Source organism: Anopheles maculipalpis, chromosome 3RL, assembly GCF_943734695.1.
Source record: "Anopheles maculipalpis chromosome 3RL, idAnoMacuDA_375_x, whole genome shotgun sequence".
Lineage (NCBI taxonomy): Eukaryota > Metazoa > Arthropoda > Insecta > Diptera > Culicidae > Anopheles > Anopheles maculipalpis.
Window position 1 is genome coordinate 27,865,680 of NC_064872.1, and position 23,095 is coordinate 27,888,774.

At 40.2% G+C, this 23,095-nt stretch overlaps 2 protein-coding genes across 4 annotated transcripts in view; one reads left to right on the top strand and one right to left on the bottom strand.

The window, feature by feature from the left end:
- Positions 1–23,095, bottom strand: part of LOC126563864 (transient receptor potential-gamma protein) — a 46,470-nt gene that overhangs the window by 17,616 nt on the left and 5,759 nt on the right. Inside the window, exons 2-3 of one of the 3 annotated variants that reach the window (XM_050220642.1) lie at positions 4,476–4,521; positions 387–420 (exon numbers count right to left, since the gene is read on the bottom strand). The exons of 1 other annotated variant lie outside the window; for it this stretch is intronic. The gene's annotated coding sequence lies outside the window, so the exon portion shown is untranslated. The remainder of the gene's footprint in view (positions 1–386; positions 421–4,475; positions 4,522–23,095) is intronic. One more of the 3 variants, XM_050220643.1, reaches the window with a different exon arrangement.
- On the top strand, positions 19,007–19,618 carry LOC126565492 (myoglobin-like). Its single transcript, XM_050222674.1, has 2 exons — positions 19,007–19,110; positions 19,180–19,618. Exons 1-2 carry the CDS (start codon positions 19,007–19,009, stop codon positions 19,616–19,618), a joined length of 543 nt encoding a protein of 180 aa, XP_050078631.1.

Below are 23,095 nucleotides of genomic sequence, written 5' to 3' on the forward strand. Positions count from 1 at the left end.
AATAAAGAGCGAAGAAGATTGAAGAAAAATAAACAATAAAATACAATGTTTTTTTAAATTTAAGATGTCAATAGTATACTACATTATTTTATTTTGATTCATTCCTGTAGATCGGGCAAGCCTTATTGCTAATAAGATACCATTTATTAACAGTAAAGTTAATCATTCTTTGTTATAAAATAGAAACAAGACAACACCTTGCATTCACTAAACTAAATCATACATAATCATACATGTTTGTTAAACACACAAACACCAATGCAGTAGAGAAGAGATAAAAAATTGATACTTAAGGACACCGAAAAGAGGAAAAAGAAGAGGTAAACAACAAACAAGACAAAGAGTCAAACATGGGGATGCTGGTAGGAAAATTTTCTTTCAAGTACCATTTATAATTTAATCCAACATCATTCTCGCATCCTTTGACAAAACCGACCGGTCGCACGCACGCAAAACATAGGGGAATGATGAAAGAAACACAGGGAAAGTTGGGGATACAATAAATCGAGCTCAAAAAAATCCTTTATTGCAACTGCATTTTTAAATAAAAAAATTAAAAAAAAACCAAGACCATAAAACTTAACAACAGTTCATGTAGCAGAACGAAAAGAGCAGGCGAAATGCAAGAAAACGAGCTGTACGGTCATGGTTGATCGGTTGGTCGTGCCTCTCCCGCTTACTTGAGAGAGATAGTGAGATAAACAGAAAGAGACAACAGACAGTACAGGAGGTACGCGATATGGGAAGATGGATGACTCGCTAGTAGTTGAACTGAATGCATCAGACTCGGCTGACGAGCATGGTGGTGAATTAAGGATGATGGAATGATATTCTCCACGTCAAAATAGATCGCTGGTACGCTTTATTCGTCGACGATGAGTGATGGGAGCGGGCGTTCGTTTCTTCTTTTTTTCTTTATAATCGTTCGTGGAACTAGTTCCGTTTTGTTTTCGTGCATGTAGAAAAGTGAAGATGGTTCTGCTTTCCAATTTGCCTTTCATATTGTACACCCTGTTGGTAGTTACACTTCATGCCATGCTTTGTATTTTTAATATGACGATTAACACTTGAAATCTTAATTTAAAACGCACCTAAATGCACCACAATTTTCTTTTCAAAGCTAATCTTTTATCCTCACTTTTAACTCACTAACCTTATTGTTCAGCGTCAATTTGTTCGATCAAAATTGAGCGCAAAAAAATCCCTAAACGCATTTCTAGCACCGAAAGTCACGTGACTGGATATTTCACAAACCACCATGCGTCTCCATCGGATAGCAAAATGCCCGTAAGCCAACAAATCATCGCACAACAGCAACAACACAACCGAGGTGTTAAGAAACATTATTGACCAAAGATGAGAATTATCGATCTGCGGCGGCTGCTGCTGCTACTGCTGCTGCTGTACAGTAGCGAAACGATGGTAGATAGATTGCAAATTTATGACCGCTCATCATCGATGGGGTGCGAATGTTTTTTTTCCGCACGGCAAGTAAAATACTGTGCTTGAGCGAACGGAAAAACACGTTCAACATGATTGACAGCGTTAGAGTTTTGCGAACAACTTTTCATCGTGCAGAAGCTAACGGACGTAAGACAGGATCTCTTGGGTATGATCTGAATAAAATATTTCCAACCAGAAACTAGAGGCTTGAAGAAGCATGAGACTTGCTTTTAGCTGTGTACTGTTTTCCCATCTGTAAGCCGTAAATAAGGATAAATTGCATCTGTTTGCGCTGTGTGCCCTTTTCAAAGCAAGTCCCAATCTTAAAGATCGTTAAAATCACACAACGATCTCTCTCAGTATTATTGCAAAATTAATCATACGGCATCGTTCTGTCGTTACCGAAATCATTCGTTTAGCAATTAAGACTTCTATTGCAATCGAAAATTCCCTCCATTGCCGAGAATGTTGTAGCTTCATTTCAGCTTTTTCATGGGGAAGAGAAAACCATTTCCACTCTCTCCACACATACACAAACAAACGCATCATAAATCCATTTTTCAACCATCCTCCTTCAGCTGGCAGTTGGTAGTAAATCAATTTCTTTAGCTGTCACCTACAGCCAATCAAACATTTACAATCGTACACTTGATTTCCAAGTCCGAGGGCGCAATCAGACCGACGGCTTGGCGTACGGGTAAACGCACATGCAGTACATCTGGCGTAGTTGCAATAAACACCATTTTCAATCAATCCCAACCCCGAAAGCTATCTCTCAGTTCGAACCATTTTACGGTTCCAAGTACCATTCGCTCTATCACCGAGGCTAAGGATGACTGCTGCTCAGTACCCTAACAGCTTAAGCCAGTAGGGGACAAATAACAAGCACACTTGAAAGTAAAAGTGTATACACATAAGCACGCACATACACACACACGCTCGTTTGCTAGTGGATATATTGCAAGTGTGTTCTCACAAGGATGAACCGTTAGCAGGCCTTCACCATGACGTGGGCAAGCTGGCAATAGCAAACAAGCTCTCATGATTCGATTACACTGCTCCTCTTGATATAGGCTCCCGTAGACTGTGGTATCATTGGTAAGGCTAAAGACGTCCCCACATATCCAGCTCGACGCAGGCAAGCTGCTAAAGGGCACAAAACAAAACCCGATTGGCCCGGAAAGTCTTACCGAAAGATGGTTCTGTCTGCTGGAACGATAAATTTGTCCTCGGACGCTTTGTTGGATATCAAATTCCAATTTGATGCCTTTCTGGTTCTTCTTTGTCTCCTAGTTGGATTCGTTCATTCCGAGCATTCATTTATGCCAAATTGTCTCGCACTGGGAGAACGCACACCCCGCTAGTTCCCAGCTGGCAGAAGTAGTTAGAGGAAATCGATTTAAAAACTATCATTTCGATGACTGTGCAGTGCAAATTGCATACTGCCAGGCTATAATATTTCATATTTCACCGATATTTTCTACTCCAAGCTATTTTATTCACGTTCCGATAATAAATGCTTTAAAAGCTTGTTTTCAGCTCCTTTTGCGATAGGGCGCTGGACAGCTCTGCCCATTGGGTGGTCAAAAAGACGCAAACAGATAACTTTTCTGCACACTGTCATCTGTGAAGACGGCAGGCGCCACAGGAGCAAACGATTCCCTTCTCTCTCATCAGGTTCGCTTTAGGAGACCGTTTGCAAACATAACTTTCTGCTTCCTTTCCTTTTTTTCTTAGCACAATTATTTTTTTTTCTTTCTACAGGTTCCTTATTCCGATAAAAAAAAAACAAATAGTCTCCGTTGCGTGCGATCACGATGACTTTCCGAAGGGCCCCGGTTGCACGCAATCATCCCCATTCGCTTGCTGCTCGATTTCAAGTCAATCGAAACGGAAACGATAATGGGAAATAAATAATCAGCACCATTCCGCTGCCTGTGTACTTCGGTTTCGTAAGGAAAGTGTTAGTTAAGGCTTGTTTTTTTTCTCCTACCCAAGTGTTCCATTCCATCATACACACCGCTAACGCAGAAGATTTATCCGAAGCGCTTTTGTTAGTTACTGCTAGCTGGTATTTTATTGGCTGTTTATTGCATACTTTACGTTTTAGTTCGTCGAAACGATTGCCGATGCACGTTGTAAAGTCTAAGCGGCCGGGAAGAGTAAATACACTGAGATGCGGACACTATCGCTGAGCTCTCCGGCACGGTCGGTATGCTTTATTTCACCCACTGCACCCGCGTTCAATATGGCGTCCGTAATCGACTATTTATTATTTAATTATATTGTACGCGCGGTAAACATGGGCCCGACATAGTGCTCGGTGGCAATCTGTTATTGGATGCAATGACCCGTACTTTATGACTGTCGCAACGCCGTAGAGTTCAACATCACCATTCGATCGTACAGCTCGTTTTTTATTATGAAAATGATAAAATCCTTCAGAAGTGTAATAATTGCTTCGAGGAAAACTCATATGAAATCCGAATGAAACTTATTGTTTGTTATGGTTGAAGCTTAGCTTCTTTTATGGTAATTTTACTTTACTTTAAAATCCGGAGTGAACAATAAATTAAATAAATCAATGCCGATTCAAGAACATATTTTAAATGCTCATATTTTTCTAAGATTGAATATTTTTTTAGGACTCTTTTCAGTTTTGAATAATTTTAGTTTATGAAAGTATGACAGATTTTCTCTTTCATTGACACACAAACAGTCATCGTTGTTAATCCAAAAAAAAAAGATGAAAACTAAACCATCAAATTTTGTAGCAATTTGTTACGAGTTTGAAAATCCCTACTCCAAAATTTTGAGCAAAAATAATAAAATGATCACAAAATCCAGAACAAACTCCAAATAAAGATGCTACTGTTGAGTAATTCAAAGAAATTGATTGCAACTTCCGCTAATGAAGAACAATTTTCTTTCAAACCATCGTTCGGTCATCATGAAATGATTTATGGGGCGATAGTCTTTGGACAAACACTCCGAGATCCTTCAACAAAACATACAAAAACGTGATCTCTTACCTTCATCCGGTGCATCATTATCATGATGATCTGTCCATTCAGAAAACTGTAATGAAAGAATAGAAAAGCAGAAAATCAAAATGTCAAACTTTTTTTTGTTTCTTGTTAAGCCGCACAAAAAAAACTACACTTCTATTGATTGATATTTGATCTTCGAGAGAATAAACCCAATCAAATCAGCGGACAGCGACATTCCTATTAGATTTCGGGGGGACAACGTTGAAGAAGAGAAAAACAGCTTCTTGACTACATCATTGCGGATCCTTTGGCTTGATTTGTTTCATCCTTTACAATTCTATTTCCTTTCGCTTTTCTGAAAGCAATTTTTGAATAGATTTTTGCCTTTGAGACGCAGTAAATCCACGAAACTCTCTGGATTTTTTTAAAAAAACGACCCCTGGAAGAATTTCTTTACACAGCGCACAACCCTAGGTCAACCAACTAGCGAGTTCAACGACTCGTTGTCTAACCCTAAGCCCTAAGCAAATCGATTCTCCGCTAGAGTTCATTGACTTTTTGGCATACTTTCCAATGTTGCATTTGCATGCGCAGCCGAAGGCACAGTTTGTGCAAGTTGCTGCCCCCAGAATTACCAAACACCCATATTTAAATAACGATCGTTGCCGTGTTGTGCGAAAATGCCGCACAGTTCCGGTGCATCAATTCCGTGGCAAAGGTGTGCGATGAGACATGCAACAGAAACCACACACGCCACACACAGTCCCTGTCCCAAACGGAAGGACTTCGGTGTTTGCTGTGGAGTCGTACCTGCTTCGCACATTTCGCACACCACCACGGCTGACCACCGTGGCAACAATTGCATGCCAAACTGAAACTCCGCCGGTAGTGATTTACTTCCTTCGGGCGACTTCTCCTGTGCAAAAATTTTCTTCCCACCCGCACGGAACCTAAAGTGCGCCCACCTTGCAGCAGTACCGGCTTACCCGGGCTTGAAGCGATACCTGCATGTTGCATGTTAAACCAGAAGGACCAAAATAAAGTGCTTACTGTACATCATCGATCCGGTGAGCTGAAGCACCAAACCCGTCCCGGCAGCTCGGCTGAATAGAGAGAAAAGCCCCGGGAAATGGTGCTTTGGCACGCAACATTTTTTAAACGACGTGGAAATGAAACTCGGCTCATCACTGACGGCATTTCTATTTCGCTGCTGCTTCCTCCATTGATTTTGTTCTTGATTGCATTGCATTTCTATTACGGTGGGTAGATAAACGCGGTTGAATAAACTGACAGTTGATTTTATGCCTTACAGGATGGGTGAATGTACTTCGTTTCATTTCATTCATAGAGTTCATATGATTTTTTATAGCTTGAAAAATACGAAAACTTATGTAAAATAAAATAAATTTCACATATGCTTAGAAGGACAATTTTGCGCCAAAAATGTCTTTACAAAATGTGGTGCCTTATACAAAATGTTACATACTTTTAGGAGGTATTATGTCTTCATTATGAAAGCATGTACTTTAAAGCCGTTAGAATGGAATTCTTTTTGGAGTTTGAGGTTGAAAATGAGCTGTTCTAGAGTTTGATCTGAAAATTGAGTAAATAGTTCTCCTTCGTTGTTTTGGTTTCTCATTGCATACCTCTAATCTCGATATTTTCGATTATTGAAACAAATTACCTTCAAATTCCTCAAAAAATAACGTAAATATCATGTCGTAATCTTCTTAATAAAATCTTCTCAATAGTTTCTGAATTATTTACGCTCGTTTAAAACACGTTTTATGAATCCGGTGCAAGCCTAAAAGTAAGCAAATTCATAATTTCTTCTTCGGCTTCTTGGCTTGATAACTTGCAAGGACAAGCGGGCCATTGAATGGCATTTTTTTTTATAAAACATTTATTAGAAAAAAACATAACAAACCTTAAATTCTAATTTAAAATTTACAGAAAACAAAAACTGTATATGAGAATCAACTACAAAGGTTACAATGAACATTTAAGGACTTCTACATCAATCACAGCATTGTTGTTTCCAACAATGTGGATGATGTAGTTAGCAAACAAACGTAGGATTGGGATTCGCTTACTTTTACTAACATTTGTTAGGACAGGTAAGCGGAGGGTTTGGAATGAGGGAGTAAAGGAGGGCTCGACGTTTTGGATAGCTTGCTTCAGAATACTCCAGGCTGTGGACACTCTGGAACACAAAGCAAATTTGTGTTCAATTGTATCCACCTGAGAGCACTCTGCGCAAGCTGAGGATCCACGAATCATCCTGGAAAATAGCTCTCCGTGAGCTATTTTATTGTGTGCCAGCAAGTACAAGACTGATCTCTGTTTGGAAGACAGCCGTTGCGAACCGATGTTGCTCCACACTAGTCGCCAGTTTACGGTTGGAGATTCCTGCTCGACCTTTGTATCGGGAAGCCTCTCAACTAACATCCGACGAATCGCTAGGGCGGTGATCTTATTTGTTTTGGTTGGTATGTATGCTAGCTGCATGACAACCTTTCTGAGGCACGGGTAAGTTGTTGGAACAGAGTTGATGTTCGGCGGGTTTCCCGCGTACAAAATTTGCTGGCCACCGACTCGCAGATAGTCCTGTTCTGCGACATACCTGCTGGTCAGCAGCGCCTGGGTGTTGATGGCCGGTATATGCAGATTTAGCCCTCCACGGTTGCGGGGTAAGGCTAAATGTAAGAGAGGTACACGAATGCTTCCAGATCCTTGCCAAAGGAATGACCACATTCGAGTCTTATTGATACCACGTAATTAAATAGTCATTCCTCACCACGGGGAAATTGTCAACATAAGAATTAATTCCCGGTCTTCTCGTGCAAAGACCGGTACGCCTCTATTGCCTTCCAGTGATCTCTTTAAATACGTTAAAAATCCATAAGCGATTTAAAATTGTTCCTCTTTTTACAGTGAATTTCTACAAATTGCAGAATTTTAGGCGTGATTTCCAGATATTTTCTAGAGTCTAAATCATTTCTTTTTAAATCAAGCTAAGATAGATGTTGTTGCCTCAATAAATCTATCAAATATATTGTCGTAACAATTGGTTCAATCATTTTTTGGATATTATTTTACCTAATTCAAATGTAAAGGAAAACAATACTCCAATGAGCTCAACCATAAAGAACGGCCAGGTCGTACTGCTGGTAGTAAGGCAAACCTAAGGTAAAAAAAACCTTTTATTCGTTTCAATCTTGCAACTGCAACCGTACACTTAAATCGCTTCGATGGCACACTTTATTTCTATAGCTATAATTCCCGCCAATGTCCCATTCAACCAGGACAATAGGAAAAACACCGAAGCTCTTAATCTATTTAACCACTCGCTATAAATCCACCAGCTGAATGGGTAATAATTGCACCTCCATTTAATTTGCTTCCTCTCGAAATTCATTGACACTTGGCTCAATGAAAACGCAACATTCATACACTTCACCTTTTAACCTGCCGCTGCACAAAAAGAGGGTGAAAACTCCTGTTCTGGCTTTATGACTGGATCATTATGCGTACCCCGTTCCTGTAGTTCTCATCCCACCACCATCAAAAACCGGGAATGCGTCCTACATAATTGGAACACTGCACTCGAAACACGTTCAATTTGACCAGCAATAGTGGTGTGATACCTTCTCCCATCCAACGATCCCTTTTCCCATCCAAAGCAGGTAGAGGTGTGAACGAAAAAAAATCGTGACACACCCTTCACCCAGAATCGGGCGCTCGAACAATGCAATCGAAATGGACGTGAAGCAAACGGGTCACGAAGGAACAACACGGTGAATACCCACATCACCTCCATATTATTGCTAGCCAAAAATCAAAAGAAAGGGAAAAACCCCCAAACCTTATATACCATTTACCCATTCGCTAGGAACGCATACGCCGGGAATGGTCGGGTTTCCAAATGAGAAAACCCGGAAAAGCGATTTTGACTTCCTGTTCACTTTTGGTACAATTTCCTCACACAAGGTATGGGTTTGGATTTTTCTTTTACTGTTGTGTCGTTTGCCTGTTTTTACCCCTGCATACATCGGTCAGTTGGAGCTCGTATAATCGTAACCACCATCATTATCACCTTGCTATTAGGTTGGTGGCGAGTCCTGCAGGACACGAATGAATTTATTTGCCGGTGTGGAAATCCTCGACCAAAGTAGGTCGATTCGAAGTTGCTTATTTACACAGCTCTTCGCTTTCCCGACCGGGACCCGGTTCAGAATACTCTCGAAAAATGCTTCGGGTGGAAAATATTGACCATTAGTTTGTTCGAATTTACTCCAGTGCCATTAGAAGCCGGAAAGATGTACGATGGTTGGGTAGCTTGTTGTTGGGGTTACACCATCAACCAGTGCTGTTGTGAAGTGTTCTTTTCGTACCGATAATGATACTGGTACAGTGGATGGTACTGGTTTCACGCGAGTGCTCTCGTAATGCTAACCAAATGAATCAACTCTAATCTAGTTGCTTCTCTTCATGCCCATAGTTTATAGTTTTAAAGCCCGCTTTAAAGTTTCAAGCTTTAAAATCCATTTTGAGATTACTGATAAGAAATACACAGCACACGAAATAATTTATCACGTCATGCAAACACTACCAGAAAACCCAACGACAGCCAAAATCTCGTGACCTCATCACGTCTCGCAGTGGATGCCTTTAGCAACATGTTATCTTTCTGTTTGTCCGTAGTTCAAACAGCACAGTTGATAGAGCGCACATGTGTTGGGGTTTTGGAACAGCTCCAAAAATGACCGAGATGCATTAGGCTATTACGGTACGGCGCTTGAAGCATGAGAAACTTTCAATGTAGATATTTCGGAATATTTTTTTTAAATTTTTCCTTTATAAAAATCTATTTCACAACCTTTGATATCACACGTTGAAGTGTTTTACTTTGCCAATTGCTGGCTTGTTGTAAGTCCTGGATGTGGTAAAAAGGTTTAGAAATGATTTCATACCAAGTCCTTCGTAGTAGCAACTTGTGCCGTGATCTTAATTTTTATTGAAAAACATAAGAAGATTTTAGTAATATCAAAGACTGCGCCATTGTGACGAAAGTTGGTATGCTCCCCGTGAGATAGTCACTGTGAACCTTCAGTATAGCTATGCGTGGTTAAAAATTATCATCTGAGTAGTAGTAAACAAACATTGAAAATTGTATCTTTCCTCGTGTTCATAGATCAAACAGTATGCTTCGTATGATAACTAAAAAAGAAAAATAAGAATAATTACCGTAACGGAGCAATTACTTCATTTATTTTGATATTTTAGAAAGGGGATGGACCGGGAATCTTTTTCCATCTGGACCTTTTACCCGTAGTGAGGACTGGCTACCGAATAACTAAGTATCAACAAGTTTTGTGGGCCATTGTATGTCTGAAATTACCTCTTAAATCATTAACCAGTAATGGATAATTTTTTTAAAAAACCCCATTTATTTATATACTTAGTACACCGCAACATGGCATCGATTCATTTCATTTTGTAGACATTACTATTGTATGACAATACGGCGTAGAGCCGTCAGACTAAAATAAATTTAAAAAAAAAACATTGCTATTGTAGTGTTCTGTCTCCGATGATTCACCAAGCTTGCGATGGTGGGACAAATAAAATAAAGAATAAATCGAGAGTGAACTAAAGGTCGCGATTTCACCATACTTTTCTACCATGCATGAAAGATAAACAGAAAAAATAACTAATTTCGAGATTTTTCGGCCATAGTATACCAAAAGTATTTTGTCAATTTAACAATTTTGCAAAATTATTTTGGAATTAAAACCGCTAAAGTTTCAAAATAGACCTTCAGGTATTTTTTTTACGCAGCAATTATTGTTTTGTTCACATTTAAAAAATTAACTAAAGACTAAGCAAATAAATTTTCAATAAACTGTCAACTTCAATGTCATCTTTTATTTTATTTATGAATATTACGGAACGAAAGTTGCAACACACCTCTCACTAGTTTTGACCAAGTACGATCATGACAAAAGTTCACTGTTATTGACTCGCCGTGAACGTACACACTTGCTTCTCTCTGACGTGTTGTACTGATTGGCATTTTTAATTAAAATTCAATTACAACTTAATGTGACTCTAGTAACCAGTAGAAACACTAAGCGGGGGATAAGGAAAACAAATGTTATAACCCTTTTTTTAATATATTTTTATACTTTTAACATTTTTTGAATCATAAAAATATTTGTTGAACTAAATTTAATTTAATTACTTAACAATGATAACAATTTTTTATTGATAAACCGTAATTTTTGTTATAAATATTGCAACATTCCCTGATAATCTGTCAAAAAACGGGTTGTGTAGTAGCAAATAAACACAAAAACGACCATTTATTTACTCCTTTACAAAACAAGCCCTTGTAAGATATCAAAAACAGTACCCACGAACTTGACATCTTAATGTAAGGCTGTACGCTATAACAAATAGTTCATCATATGTCAACAGCAACAGCTGTACGGTACACAAGTCACATACACAAACACACACACACTCATTCACACAGTAACAAAACAAAGAAAAATAACAAGCAAACAACATCAAACTCCAAAAGCGCGACAAAACTCGGGCTCCATTTCCTCGCATCGTTAGGTGTGTCAATAAGCGTTAAAATCTTTCACCAGCGTCAGAATGCTCCTGCCATCGGTTCGCCCTTTTTTGAATGTTTGTTGTTTTTTTTTTAAGTAAAAGCAAAAAAGACTCATTTTTTTATTACACACACTCTCCACCCCTCCCATTTGATCGCTTATTCATTCTAGCCCAAAGTTTATCCTTTACAACATCGACCGAAAGCACGGTGAGCTTGCTCGATCAAAAGCAAATTTGACTTCGAACGATGTTACGATGGGTGCGTTTGTCGGAAAATTCGTTTCCTCGTTTTCTTTTATGCTTCTTCGGGATGGGGGAAGTGTGGTGTGGGGAGTGCCATTTTTCCAATTCCGATTCCGATTGAAGAGGATACGAGGTGCTCGGTGGTGAGAGCCGGGCCTGCCGGGTGATGGTGTGCTGAATTGTGCCATCGTTACGGTATGTAAATGGAGTTTCATTTCCATCTCCCATGTCACAGCGGACTCGCTCTCATGTGACCATGTGGTTCATCGTGCCAATCGGTAAAGTCAGAAGACTGATTTGTACAGTCAAGTATTGATCTCCCGGGTGGTGGTCCCTGTGCCTGTGCTGTGCACACTCGTTTGTACTGTACATGTCATAATGATTAAAATACGCACAGTTGATGTGTTTTTCTTTTTCAATACCCAGCTCAAAAAAAGTCGCTTCTATGGAAGCTCAAGGAGAATGAGAAAAACAAAAACGTTGCATGATGTATGGATGAACGATTTGAATATAGATGATTGGATGATTTTCGTGCAGGCAGATCTACAACATATAGCGCAAATGGATGATAACAAATCACGCGCGGATTTAATCAATCTTCATCGAATAACAAATGGTAAAGCCTCCATTTAATGTCACACAAAGGTTTATTTTCGCTGTGGAATTAATTATTTACTTATTTAAATGTCAAAGCAAATCTGCTTTTGATAGACACAAATAAATAATTAAACTAAAAGGCCTATAAGGATTCTTGATAGGGCGGCCTGATGGTAATGCGGCAGAGACGCGCAGTCTTCACACAGCAGAACCGGGGTTCAAATCCCAACTAGTCCAGTAGTGCGGTCTGACTATCCAGCTGCGTGGTATCAGCAAGTCTTGTAAGCCATTCGTTGGCTTTCATACAAGCCAAGATCCAAGAAGAAAAACAGAAGAAAAACCTGTCAAACACTTCACATTTAAAAGCTATGAAAAGAAATAGAACGTGGAATTTGTTTCCCTTTGATACAGATTATTTTTACACAGAAATACTTATTCTTTTATATATGACATAGCATGTGAAAAGTGTGCATTCTTCAATCACCAATGCAATCCTTTCACTGACAAGTACACATCGTACGATTTAATGAACGATTTCCGGTAGCAACCAAAAGCACACAAATTGCTCTCGCTGCTCAGACGCTACCGGAAAGGTAACTAAATCGTCACAGGCTGTTGAACTAACTAAAGCTTTAGAAAATAGCGACCCTTCCTTTCGAAATGCGATCAAAACGACTAGATCAATTTGTCCAGTGCTCCATGCTTCACAAAAGCCGTATCTTCTACGAGCGAGTATCAAGCACACACTTACACCAGACATACACACAGTTACGGTTAAAAAGAAAACAAACACGTTATCCGTACGTTGCGACAGATTAAACGACAACGATAAATGGCGAAAATGAAATAAAATTCTTCTTCTTTCTACACGGAATACCCACAAACCCTGGATGCTGGTGAGCTTTTCATCGGTGACATAGCGCAACGAGCGCAGTTCTTCATGCATCTTTCTGTCTGGGGAAAACTTCAAACCAGCCTTGGAAGCTCAGAGTGCCCGGAGCCGAACTGAGCCCTCTTTGTTCAGGGGTAACGATTGTGACTTTTTTTTTTTGCTTTATTACATCTAGAGCTTCTCTTTCCGCGAAGGTTTAATGGTTCGTTTCGTTTTTTGGCTAAGGTGGAGATGGTGTCATACCCTGCGAACGCTACGGTCGGCTGTCATTGCAGTTTCAAGAGTGTTGAAAATTGGAAGGCACCATACCCATCGTTTGGTGGCAGTAATCGTTTGACGCTTGGCAATGAGAGCGTCCTGCATCTTGCCAACCCACCGATCATACCCACGGTTGGGGCAATTTGGCGCTACATACCGTCGCTGGTAATTACCGTAGCAACAAACCAAACGAACAGCGCATACTTAACGTGTTCTTATGTAAAAAAAAGGGAATGAAAAATCGCAGAAAATAAAAATCACCTAAAACGGTGAACACTCGTCCCACCCGTATGACACACCAAGCTTGTGGTAATGGCAACATTTTACCACCCGCGGAAAGATAAACATTGTTCGGTAAGTTTACTTTTCATCGAGCATGTAACTGCGGTGATAGCGAAAGGTTTCTTTTCGAGCCTTTGACTCTCATTTTTCACGTTGGTAAAAGGTTCAAATTTGGTTAGCTGCAGTTTGTTTGATAAGGACTGGGCGCCTCCATCGATGTGTGTATGTGCTCCTATTCGTCTAATAAGCTGTGTGAAAAGTCATCCGAAGTGCATACTTTCAGGCGTACTTGATACAAATATTTGCTGAAAATGGCCCACTATACCAAAGTCCTCGTATTGACCAGGATTAATTAGCTTGTTGATTCAAGCTTTTCGTCCTTTTTTCGTGTTGCTGTGCAAGTACTTGTATGACAACAGTTTTTGTACGGTAAAGAAAATTCAATTTGAAAAAAAAACATCAAAAACTGTTCCTTTGAACGAATTACCGGTAAAAGCATCTTTGTAGTCTTCTGAGTTTAAATACAGCACTTATAAAAAAAAAAGTTCTTTCAGCTTCATAACTCATCGACTATCTGGATACTTTCCGCACTTTTGAAACAGATAACTAAATTAAAACAGTACAAAAAAACACGAAAATGCTGATGCCAAATTTTAAACCATCCCCTTTTCACCGGAAGACAAAGTGAAAGTAATTAAACCGAAAGTACCTAATTTTCACCGAGCACCATTGGCAGCCAGATTGTCTCGAACCTTTACCCACCGGTAGGCTAAGCCACCGGGTACCTCCCAGCACCGTGGTGCTACAGGGTGGTGGATCGTTTTTTCACCTAAATTGCCGGACTTTACCCGACTTTGCGGATGTTCGAAATGTTGTCTCGAGCGATTTCGGACTCATCCTGTACGGTGTCCATTATCGCGATAGTGACCTTTCAAGAAAGAAAGACCCATATTTGCAGGAGGAGGGTTTGCAATTTTTTTTCTTCTTACTTTTTTCTCTCTTTTTCTTGCTGGCTGGTAGTTTTTCTTTCTCTCGGGATATAATTACGTAAATAGCTTATCCTTTTGGCGAAGGCCTTTTCAATGTCATGCCACGGAGAATGGGGAAGCCCCATTTTTCGGGAAGTTTTTGATAGAGCAGTGGTTTGAAATTCTTGTGTGCAGGAGTGGTATGGAGAAGGATATGCTTTGGGAACATGGGTAAGATAAATAGAGAATTGAAAGTTTATTAACTTTTTTAGCTTCGGCTATTGAGAATAAGAATAATGGGCAAAACAAGTAATTTTAATCGATTTCCTCTTAGTTTGGGATGTTGTGTGGAATGCATACTTTAAAACTGTTTGAACGAAACAAATTAAAAATATACAGTTACGCCTAAGTTTATGAATTTTGTATAAAACAATTAATTTACCTAAACTAATTAACTAAAGTTGGAAGTAAAATCATTTACATTTCTTAGTGAGTTCAACTCACTAAGTTCAGTTCAACTAAATGTGTGAAATATTTTACAAACTTTTTAAAGATATTTACTTTTCTTCTATACTAAGTATTTTCTCAATTTAGTTGATAAACATTTCTTTTCAAGTAAATTTCCACAAATAGATATACCAATATCACTTAACATTTCCGTCCAGATTTCCGTCCAGATAAGATAGTGTGCGTTGAACTCGTCCCTAAAAAAGCTCCCCAGCAACAATCCAAGCAATCGTTGGGTGGATGAAACCATCAACATTTTAGCACCACGGGACACAATCAACAATCTCCCCACAACTGAGCCAATTCCCACTGATTAGCAAACGTACTACCACCCATCTTCATCTCACGCTCCCCACACCGTAACACCCCACGTATCACATTCCACTCGCATCAGCATGATGAACATGTCACTGTCATGGTGATGACATTTCATCCCGAGAATTAGCTTCCAATTCCCTCTGCTTCATTTCGATTGAACCACCGATCAATTATCGTCCGGCCCAGCGTGTACCCGTAACAACCGGCATTCGATGACATCCTGCTGGGTGCTTCATACTGCAAACAGTCGCCATTTAGCAACAAGCTGCCAGCGCCAGCACTTTACCTCACGCTGAACACACTAGGGTAGATCGTTTTTCCCAATTAGAGCAAATGGAAACCTGCGTGGCACCTTGCACAAACTACAAACGAATCGAATATTATTTGCTCATATTGTTTTCACACCATCACCGGTCCGTGATGGCCGATTAGGGAGTTTACTTACCATCAAGCAAATTATAACTTACTACCTGATGAAAGGTAGCGAGTGTCCGGAACGGCACTCGCTACAGTATCAATTTGCAATATTCACACGGTTTCAGTTGATGGCTACTGTGGTCAACCCTGACAGGAGTGCTTACAAAAGGTCAGTAAACTGTCGGCAGGAGCGAGAATTCGCTTCATAAATCCTAAATGAGCCTCCAAGGAGTGATCAGTGCTATCATTCTGCACATTACGCTTGGATTGCTTTTATCCATCGTATTTGTGGTTTTATTTCTCAATGAAGAGTAAAAAAAGATGGTCGCAAGAGGAACGCTAAGAAAGCATTTCTATCGTCTTGGCTTTAAGCCACGCGAACCGTTCATGGGCAAGAATTCTCCCATTGCTTTTGAGGTCACACCAGCCCAAGAAGGATGGCGTTTATGTTGAAATTATGCTCTACAAAAACTTCCCCAACCAAACGACATGTGTTTGGCTACTCTGAAAATAAGCCTTCGTTTCGTCCTACAAACGAAAAAAAGATAATCTTCATCCCACGGTACACTACCCGGAAGTCCAGCTTGAGATATATTCCTGCAGACACAGCCCTAATAGGTTTAGTAATCCCATTCTCAAGACATGACTCTGTTCTCGGTTTTCATCCGGGGGTAAACCAGTTCCAGTCCGTCAGGACAGTAAATCCGGCTACCGAATGCACGCCGCTGTCGTAATCTTCAACGCAAAACATTACACGCACTAGAGTAACTTCATCATCAGTAACTTGATGGTGTGGTGTGTTTTCCTTCTCTACGATTCGAGCAACGGATTCAGGCAGCGTACACAGTCGCGAAAGTCATCTCACGTTGGTCTCTGTCCCTTACACCATAACACTTCGAACCGTAGCAAGAGCCCGTAAATGGGAAAACTTACGAGACAGTGACACACTTGCTCCAACGATTAGGTTATGTGGGGTGTATCTTTCTTCCACCGAAAGAGGTATAGTACCGTTCGCAGTATGCAATCGCTTGTACGCATCGAAACAACGGAGAAACTCGTTTTAGGACACAAGTGTCTTTTTTTCTGCTTCGCTTTCCTTTTGCATACCGTACCGTGCGAGAGCAATTGCGTCAACGATGAAAGTCGTTGAGACGTTGGCTCGACTGTGGGCTTATTTATTCTGGTGAAGGACAAAAACAGCCTTTACTTTCCCTTTCCACTTGAAGGGTGCTTGCATACGTCACTGCACAATGGGCAATTGCAGGGATTAGCGTGAAAGAATAAATGGATAAAAGTTGTGATGAATGTAAAGCTTTACATAAAATATTGTCTCTGGTTGGTAGTTGGTGGCAAGTATCTATGGAAGAATCTTTCGAAATATAAAAGTGCTTGGAAAAGTTTTGATGGCTGTTTGATACAAGACTAGCATTTGATTAAGCCTTAGAACCAGCCGTTTCTATGTTTTTAGTATATGGAAAAATAAAAAAATTCGAATCTTTATCAATTTATCAATTAATTAGAGTGTTGTAAGGCGAATGAAGATTTTAACACTCAAAGCCTCTTTAAATAAACGAAAAAATAGGTGTGTTAAATCACAGGCAACTCGTCAAGTACAAAAATGCAAAAGCGAGCTATTTGGCGTTTCCATGCCAGGTAATCAGGTACTGGGCGTCTCCATTCCTATTTTTATTTTATTATTATAGTTTCTTACTACAGCTTTTACAACTATTCACTCTTTTAACTTATGATTTTGTTTTGTTAGCAACAGTTTCTTCAACTCTAGTTCCTTAGACAAAGCGCAAAGTTCCAACGAAACAGAGTGATACAGTCAAAGAAGCGCTACGAAGCGTTGCACTTTGATGTTTCGTTTCGCTCTGTTTCGATCGTGTGTGGCCCCGGCCTCACACAATTTATCGAAAAATCAACACTACGTGTGGAATAACTGTTCAAAGTCTCAACAAATTTCCAACATTACTATTCCATAGTTCTCAAACAGCCCACTGTGCTCCGGTCATAATAAATGATCTACCATTACACAACAAACTCGTATGCTTCAAGCCCTCGTTAGAATATGTACTTATCTACTGATACAGATAAAAAAGTTGGGAGGGAAAATACCATGTGATGTGGTTCCCTGTTTCATACCAACATACACGCTATCACACGCTCCAGATGTAAACTTACGTCAGAAATCATTTCATATCACAATACAAATTACATTCATTCTTTGCCCCATTTTTCATGTGTCACTGTATTCTTTTTGCCTTCCATTTTCCACAACTCTTTCGCTTTCCAAACCTTCTGCCGCGCTGTACGACATGCACTGGACGTGCAGGGCACCAATGAACGATCCCATCGTACGCAAACAAAATTTCATTACTTCATTATGGCGAAAATCGATGCTTAATGTGTCTGCTTTTCGCAAAGCTTTTGCAAACTTACTTTTATTACTACTTTTGCTGCTCCTTTCCATCATCCGGCCAACTGTTCTCTATCACCCCGCCACGGAATGCACTAAGCGAATTTGGTTTGCTAATGGTCAGGGTCGTGCTCGTGCTTCGGACGATCTGAAGTAGTAGGCAAAAAAGATTTACCGTACCGGCTATTCTTGCTGTTTAGGGGAAGATTTTCCTATCATTTCTTTGTGCCAATGGTTGCTCTGTCGGTGTGGGTTGCGATCACGTAAGTACGCTAAATATCACTTTGAGAGCTTACGTGACTGTAATTCCGATTTCCGATCTGCAGCACGCATACGAAGATGCTGAGTACGATAAGACGCACGTCCGGCATTAAAGGTAGCTTGTCAGTAATATGTTCTGTTTTCCAGGTTTCTAGCTGTATTTCTACAGCTGTTTCTGCTTCTTCAAGATTCCTTCACGTCGTGCCACACGTAATGCCTACATAGCAACCCGGTCAGAAGCCAACAATCCTCAAAACGGATAGCATCCTATCGTATGTCGCGTTTGGATCGGAAATTGATTAACAACAGGGCTCTAGAAGCAGGTAACATATTTTACTTTTCCAAGAATCAAGTGGAAGGAACTAACTTTTCCTCTTGTTGAATAAAATGCGATGAAATGTGGCTCTTCTGTGGTGGTTCGGTATGGTTAGCGTTACAGCAATCCTCCCAATAACGTTCCATCGATAAAAATCGATCGTGACCAGCCTTAGCAAACAGCAGGCACCACCGTCACTTAATCCACCAAAAATCCCACTCACACACAGCTACTTATTAAACACTAACAAATTAAGCCGTCACATCAACGGAGCAGGTATGCGTTGCGAATGCGCCTCAAATTGCTGCGGGACATGTCCCACCTTGCTTTGTTTACTTTGTTTTTCCGCACATCGTAGTAGGTGGCGCCCGTCCCAAAGCGAGAGCTGTCAGAATACGTGTCAAAAGTAGCGTTGCGAAACGAAAACAACCAAACATTCTAGCAGACGATGACTTGCGGCTGGGCGCGTCGGCGATGGATTCAACCGGATTGTCCGCTTCGGAGAAAATTACCCTCTTCAGTGCGTGGGGCTTAATTCGTAAGGATTTGGATGTGCATGGACGAAATATGCTGCTTCTGTGAGTTTATCGTTTTTCCCACCCATTCAAGAAATTGTTATCATTATCGGGATATCTGCTTTTTTACAGATTGTTTCACAAGCATCCACATTATGTTGCGTACTTTGATTTTACCGACGACCCATCGGCCCAAACGCTCGTGGACAATAAATCACTCTACAACCAATCGATCCACGTCATTAAAGCGTTCGGTTCGCTCATCGAGTATGGGCTCAAGGATCCGGCACTGTTTAACGAGACGCTGAAAAAAATTACACGCAATCACCAGCAGCGTAACGTGTACTCGAGCGACGTTCTAATTATTGGCGAAGTTTTTCTCGACTATCTTGCACAGGTACTCGGACGTCAAGTGTCCGATTCGTTGCCTGATGCTTTTCGGAAGCTTTTCGCAACTATTGCTAGCCGGTTCCCCATACCTCCACCAACACCAACTCCACCACCATCAACGTCATCCGCCGAGAGTGAGCTGAACGATCCAGAAATACCGAAAACTGAAGATTCACGATAACGCACCAATATCGCCGCCAAACCATGACAGCTTCAATAATAAACTCTAATTTGGCTTGAATTCTTGAGAAGTGCTTCGACGCAATCACTCAAACGCCTCCAGGGCCAAGTACCAGATTGGCGGTGGCATGTGGCATCATTTTTCGCATATTTGAAAGCTCTTAACAATGGAAGTGACTTTGCAAATTCCACGAACGGTGAGAATTCATTAGCCCCCGGAAAGCGGCACACCTTTCGATTGAGAAGATGCGGAAAAGGTTGACGAATCTAGGCAAGCCGATTTCGCAGTCAAGCCACTACTTCCCGACGCTAACGAGCCAATTTACGGGGCAGGTTGTAATTTGTGCTTGATGAAAATTAAAATATGAACCTACCGTTGGTCGTTTCACGGAAAAGAAAGATGAAAAGCTTTGTTAAGGTGTGAAAACAATCACAAACTTACCAGGTAGGTAGGTTTGCCCAACTTCAGGTAATTTATTAGTCAGGAACAAAAGGTTTCAGCCTAAAGTTATGCAAAACCACGTAACAAAATCATTTCATTTTACTATTTTTAGCTCACTCTACTGGCATTGTGTCCGAACTAGCCGAAAAAACTCATTAAAACTTTAAACATCTCAAATTTATCGTTTTATTATCCAATAACACCGCCAATTGAATTACAATCTTGCTGTGAGCGGAGGAAAAGAAATGTTCTACAAACAACACAATTCCGACGCAAGTGTTTTTTTTTCCAGCGGAACAATGTGAAAGATTGCACCATCGTATAATTCAACGGGACACACACAAAAAAAAAAGATATTTCAGATGAACTGCTCCACCAGACCCAATTAAAGTTGGAAACAAGAGCTCAACTCAACTGTTTCTTGAGTTCCCTCCGCCTGAGACGCTGAACTGACCTACCGGAAAGAATTCCCCGTAGCGTAAGAAAGGGCAAGAAAACAAACTAATAATGAGAAAGCAAACAACTTGCAGCAGTAAAAAGAAGCAGCACAGGAAAAGGATTTCCTGCCGAGGAACTTTTCTCTGAGACATTCCGTCTTCCATCTTGTACTTTCGTTCCATCCTTGTGGATTTTACAATCATTCCCATTTTCGGTTTCATTTTTTCCCCCTCTTTCATTTTGTTCTATTTTCATCCTCCCTTAAGGAATGGAATTGACGATATTTGATGCGCTGAACGATGATTTATGCCTTAATTGGGGTCTTTGCCGTGGACTGAAAAGCAATTTATCAGATCGCTCGCGTGCTTTTTACCCGAACCAGCAGCTCTAATTTCCCAACCCGCATTTGGGGAAGGATGCTGTGTTACACGTTACATTACGCATACGTGTTGTTCGTTCGTGAAATGTTGTATGTGTGATCATTCCACCTCGATAACAACAGCGTGTGGGTTAATGAACTTTGCCAGACACGTTTTTGTGTACGAATTGTTGCGGTTTGCTGTGTGGCATTAGAAATTCGGAAGTGATTGGAATTTCAATTAGAGATCATGTGTTGTATGTGAGGAATGAACAGGGCGGGTGGTATTCAATAGGGGATGGGTTTCAGGAAAAAGCTATTTAACTAATGGAATCGCCCGTTCGACCTGCTTAAACGGTGCGGTTTTTGAGCACCAGCAGTTATCTATAAATTAATAGTGGTTCGATTGTTGTTAACCGTTTGGATGGTTCAAACACTAAAGGAACATCAGTGAACGAAGTATAATCTAATTGAAAAATCCAATGTTATTCATGCGCTAGGAAAATAAGCATATTCTTTTAACACTACAAGCTGGCATATAACAGTTGGTTGCTGAAACTTTTACTGCTAATTTAATTGCTTTCAAACTATTGATGAAAAGGCTCAAGCTCAATCTTAATATTTAAAATGTAATAATGACTCGTAAGGGTATATAACCAGTACAAACAAACTTCAATAAAATTGAAATAGTGAGAAAAGCACCCAAAACGTAAAGGTAAATTGTGTATTGTGTAAATTGTGTAAATGTTTATTTCTAGTCCAGAAAATAAACATCTAGTCCAGTAAGAAACGTAAGAAGCATGATTTGTACATGGCAAACAATAGATGCTTGTAAACTTTCTTGGCCTCTAAACTATCTATTATGGGACGCAGTAACGAACAATACAATGTTTTTAAATAAATTCATGCTCATGTGTTGGATTTCAGTTTCGATAGAAAGTAATAACTAACTTGGTGAAAAAGCTCTATTAGAACGATTGAAATGAATTTATATTTTATATCCTCTGATATTTAACCAAATATCAGAGCATGAAACACAATAACAATGAGAACAAATCTGAAACGAAAATTAAAAGAAATTAGAACAGATTCATAAGTAATACGAGAGCAAAGTATTTCGCTGCCATAACGAAACATTCATAAGCCAATTCTTGTTAGGTGAACTCAACAAACTGTGTCCAGATTGTCAATAACTAAATTATCGAATTCATGGCCAACTACAACCCTAAGAAATCACTTTACTACAAGACAACTTAAATCCTCTTTTATGTATTTCCAAGTCCTGTTTTAATGAAAGGAAGCATCTAGCAAGTGATTGATACAAGGCACAAGATTAATCAATTTCTTGTGTCTTGCAAAATTTGTGAAGCTTCAGATGAGGATAACAACCGACCATAACCCATCCAACCCTTCGGGCAACAACATCCCCTTCCAAACCACAGAAATGAGTGGAAATTCCTGTCGAAAATTTGAATCTGTTACGTCAACATTGTCACCACACCCGAGCCCTGACCGTTCGTTAAAACTTTCTCACCAAACCACTTGTGTCATCGGTAAGGCTGTCTTGGACAGAATATGTGTCACCGCTTTCTTAAGCCACTCGGAAAAGGAAACAGACGCCTCCGAGGAACAAAACTTTGCCAGCGCTAGTGAGGTGTAAAAACTTCAACTCCCGGTGAGTAAAGTTTCACTCCGGCACGCCGTTATTTTTTACGCTCAACCTAACCGTGCCTTTCACGACCACACACTTATCATCTAGGCGAAAGCGGTTTGGGTGACAGAACAAGGTAGGTGCGGCATTGGTGACATCGGAATTGCTCGGTTGGTCACTTTTAAAAAGGGAGAATGATAAAAGTTTTTGTTTTTCCTACCACTCCGAGCTTATCGTTTTGCAGAAAAAAGCTGTAACACCAACGAGGAAACTAGAATCATTCCTTTTTTTGTTTCGTTAGAAATCATTCCCTTTTTTTGCTTTTCCATTCGCTTTCAACCGAGCTACAAAAAGTGAAGATAAAATTTAACATAATTTTCTGCATGACACATCCCCCCGCACACACCACAACTGCGGGTTGGGGCAACTAAAAAGCAGAAATGCATCATCTCGTGGGACATTTCTGCATCGTCGGAAGGCAATTCCCAAAACGAAGGATAGCGTTGCGACGGAAGTCTTGAAGCTGTGTCCTTCCGTGCCTTCGTTTTCTGTCACTTTCAATGACGCTTAATTACTTATGCAAACAAAT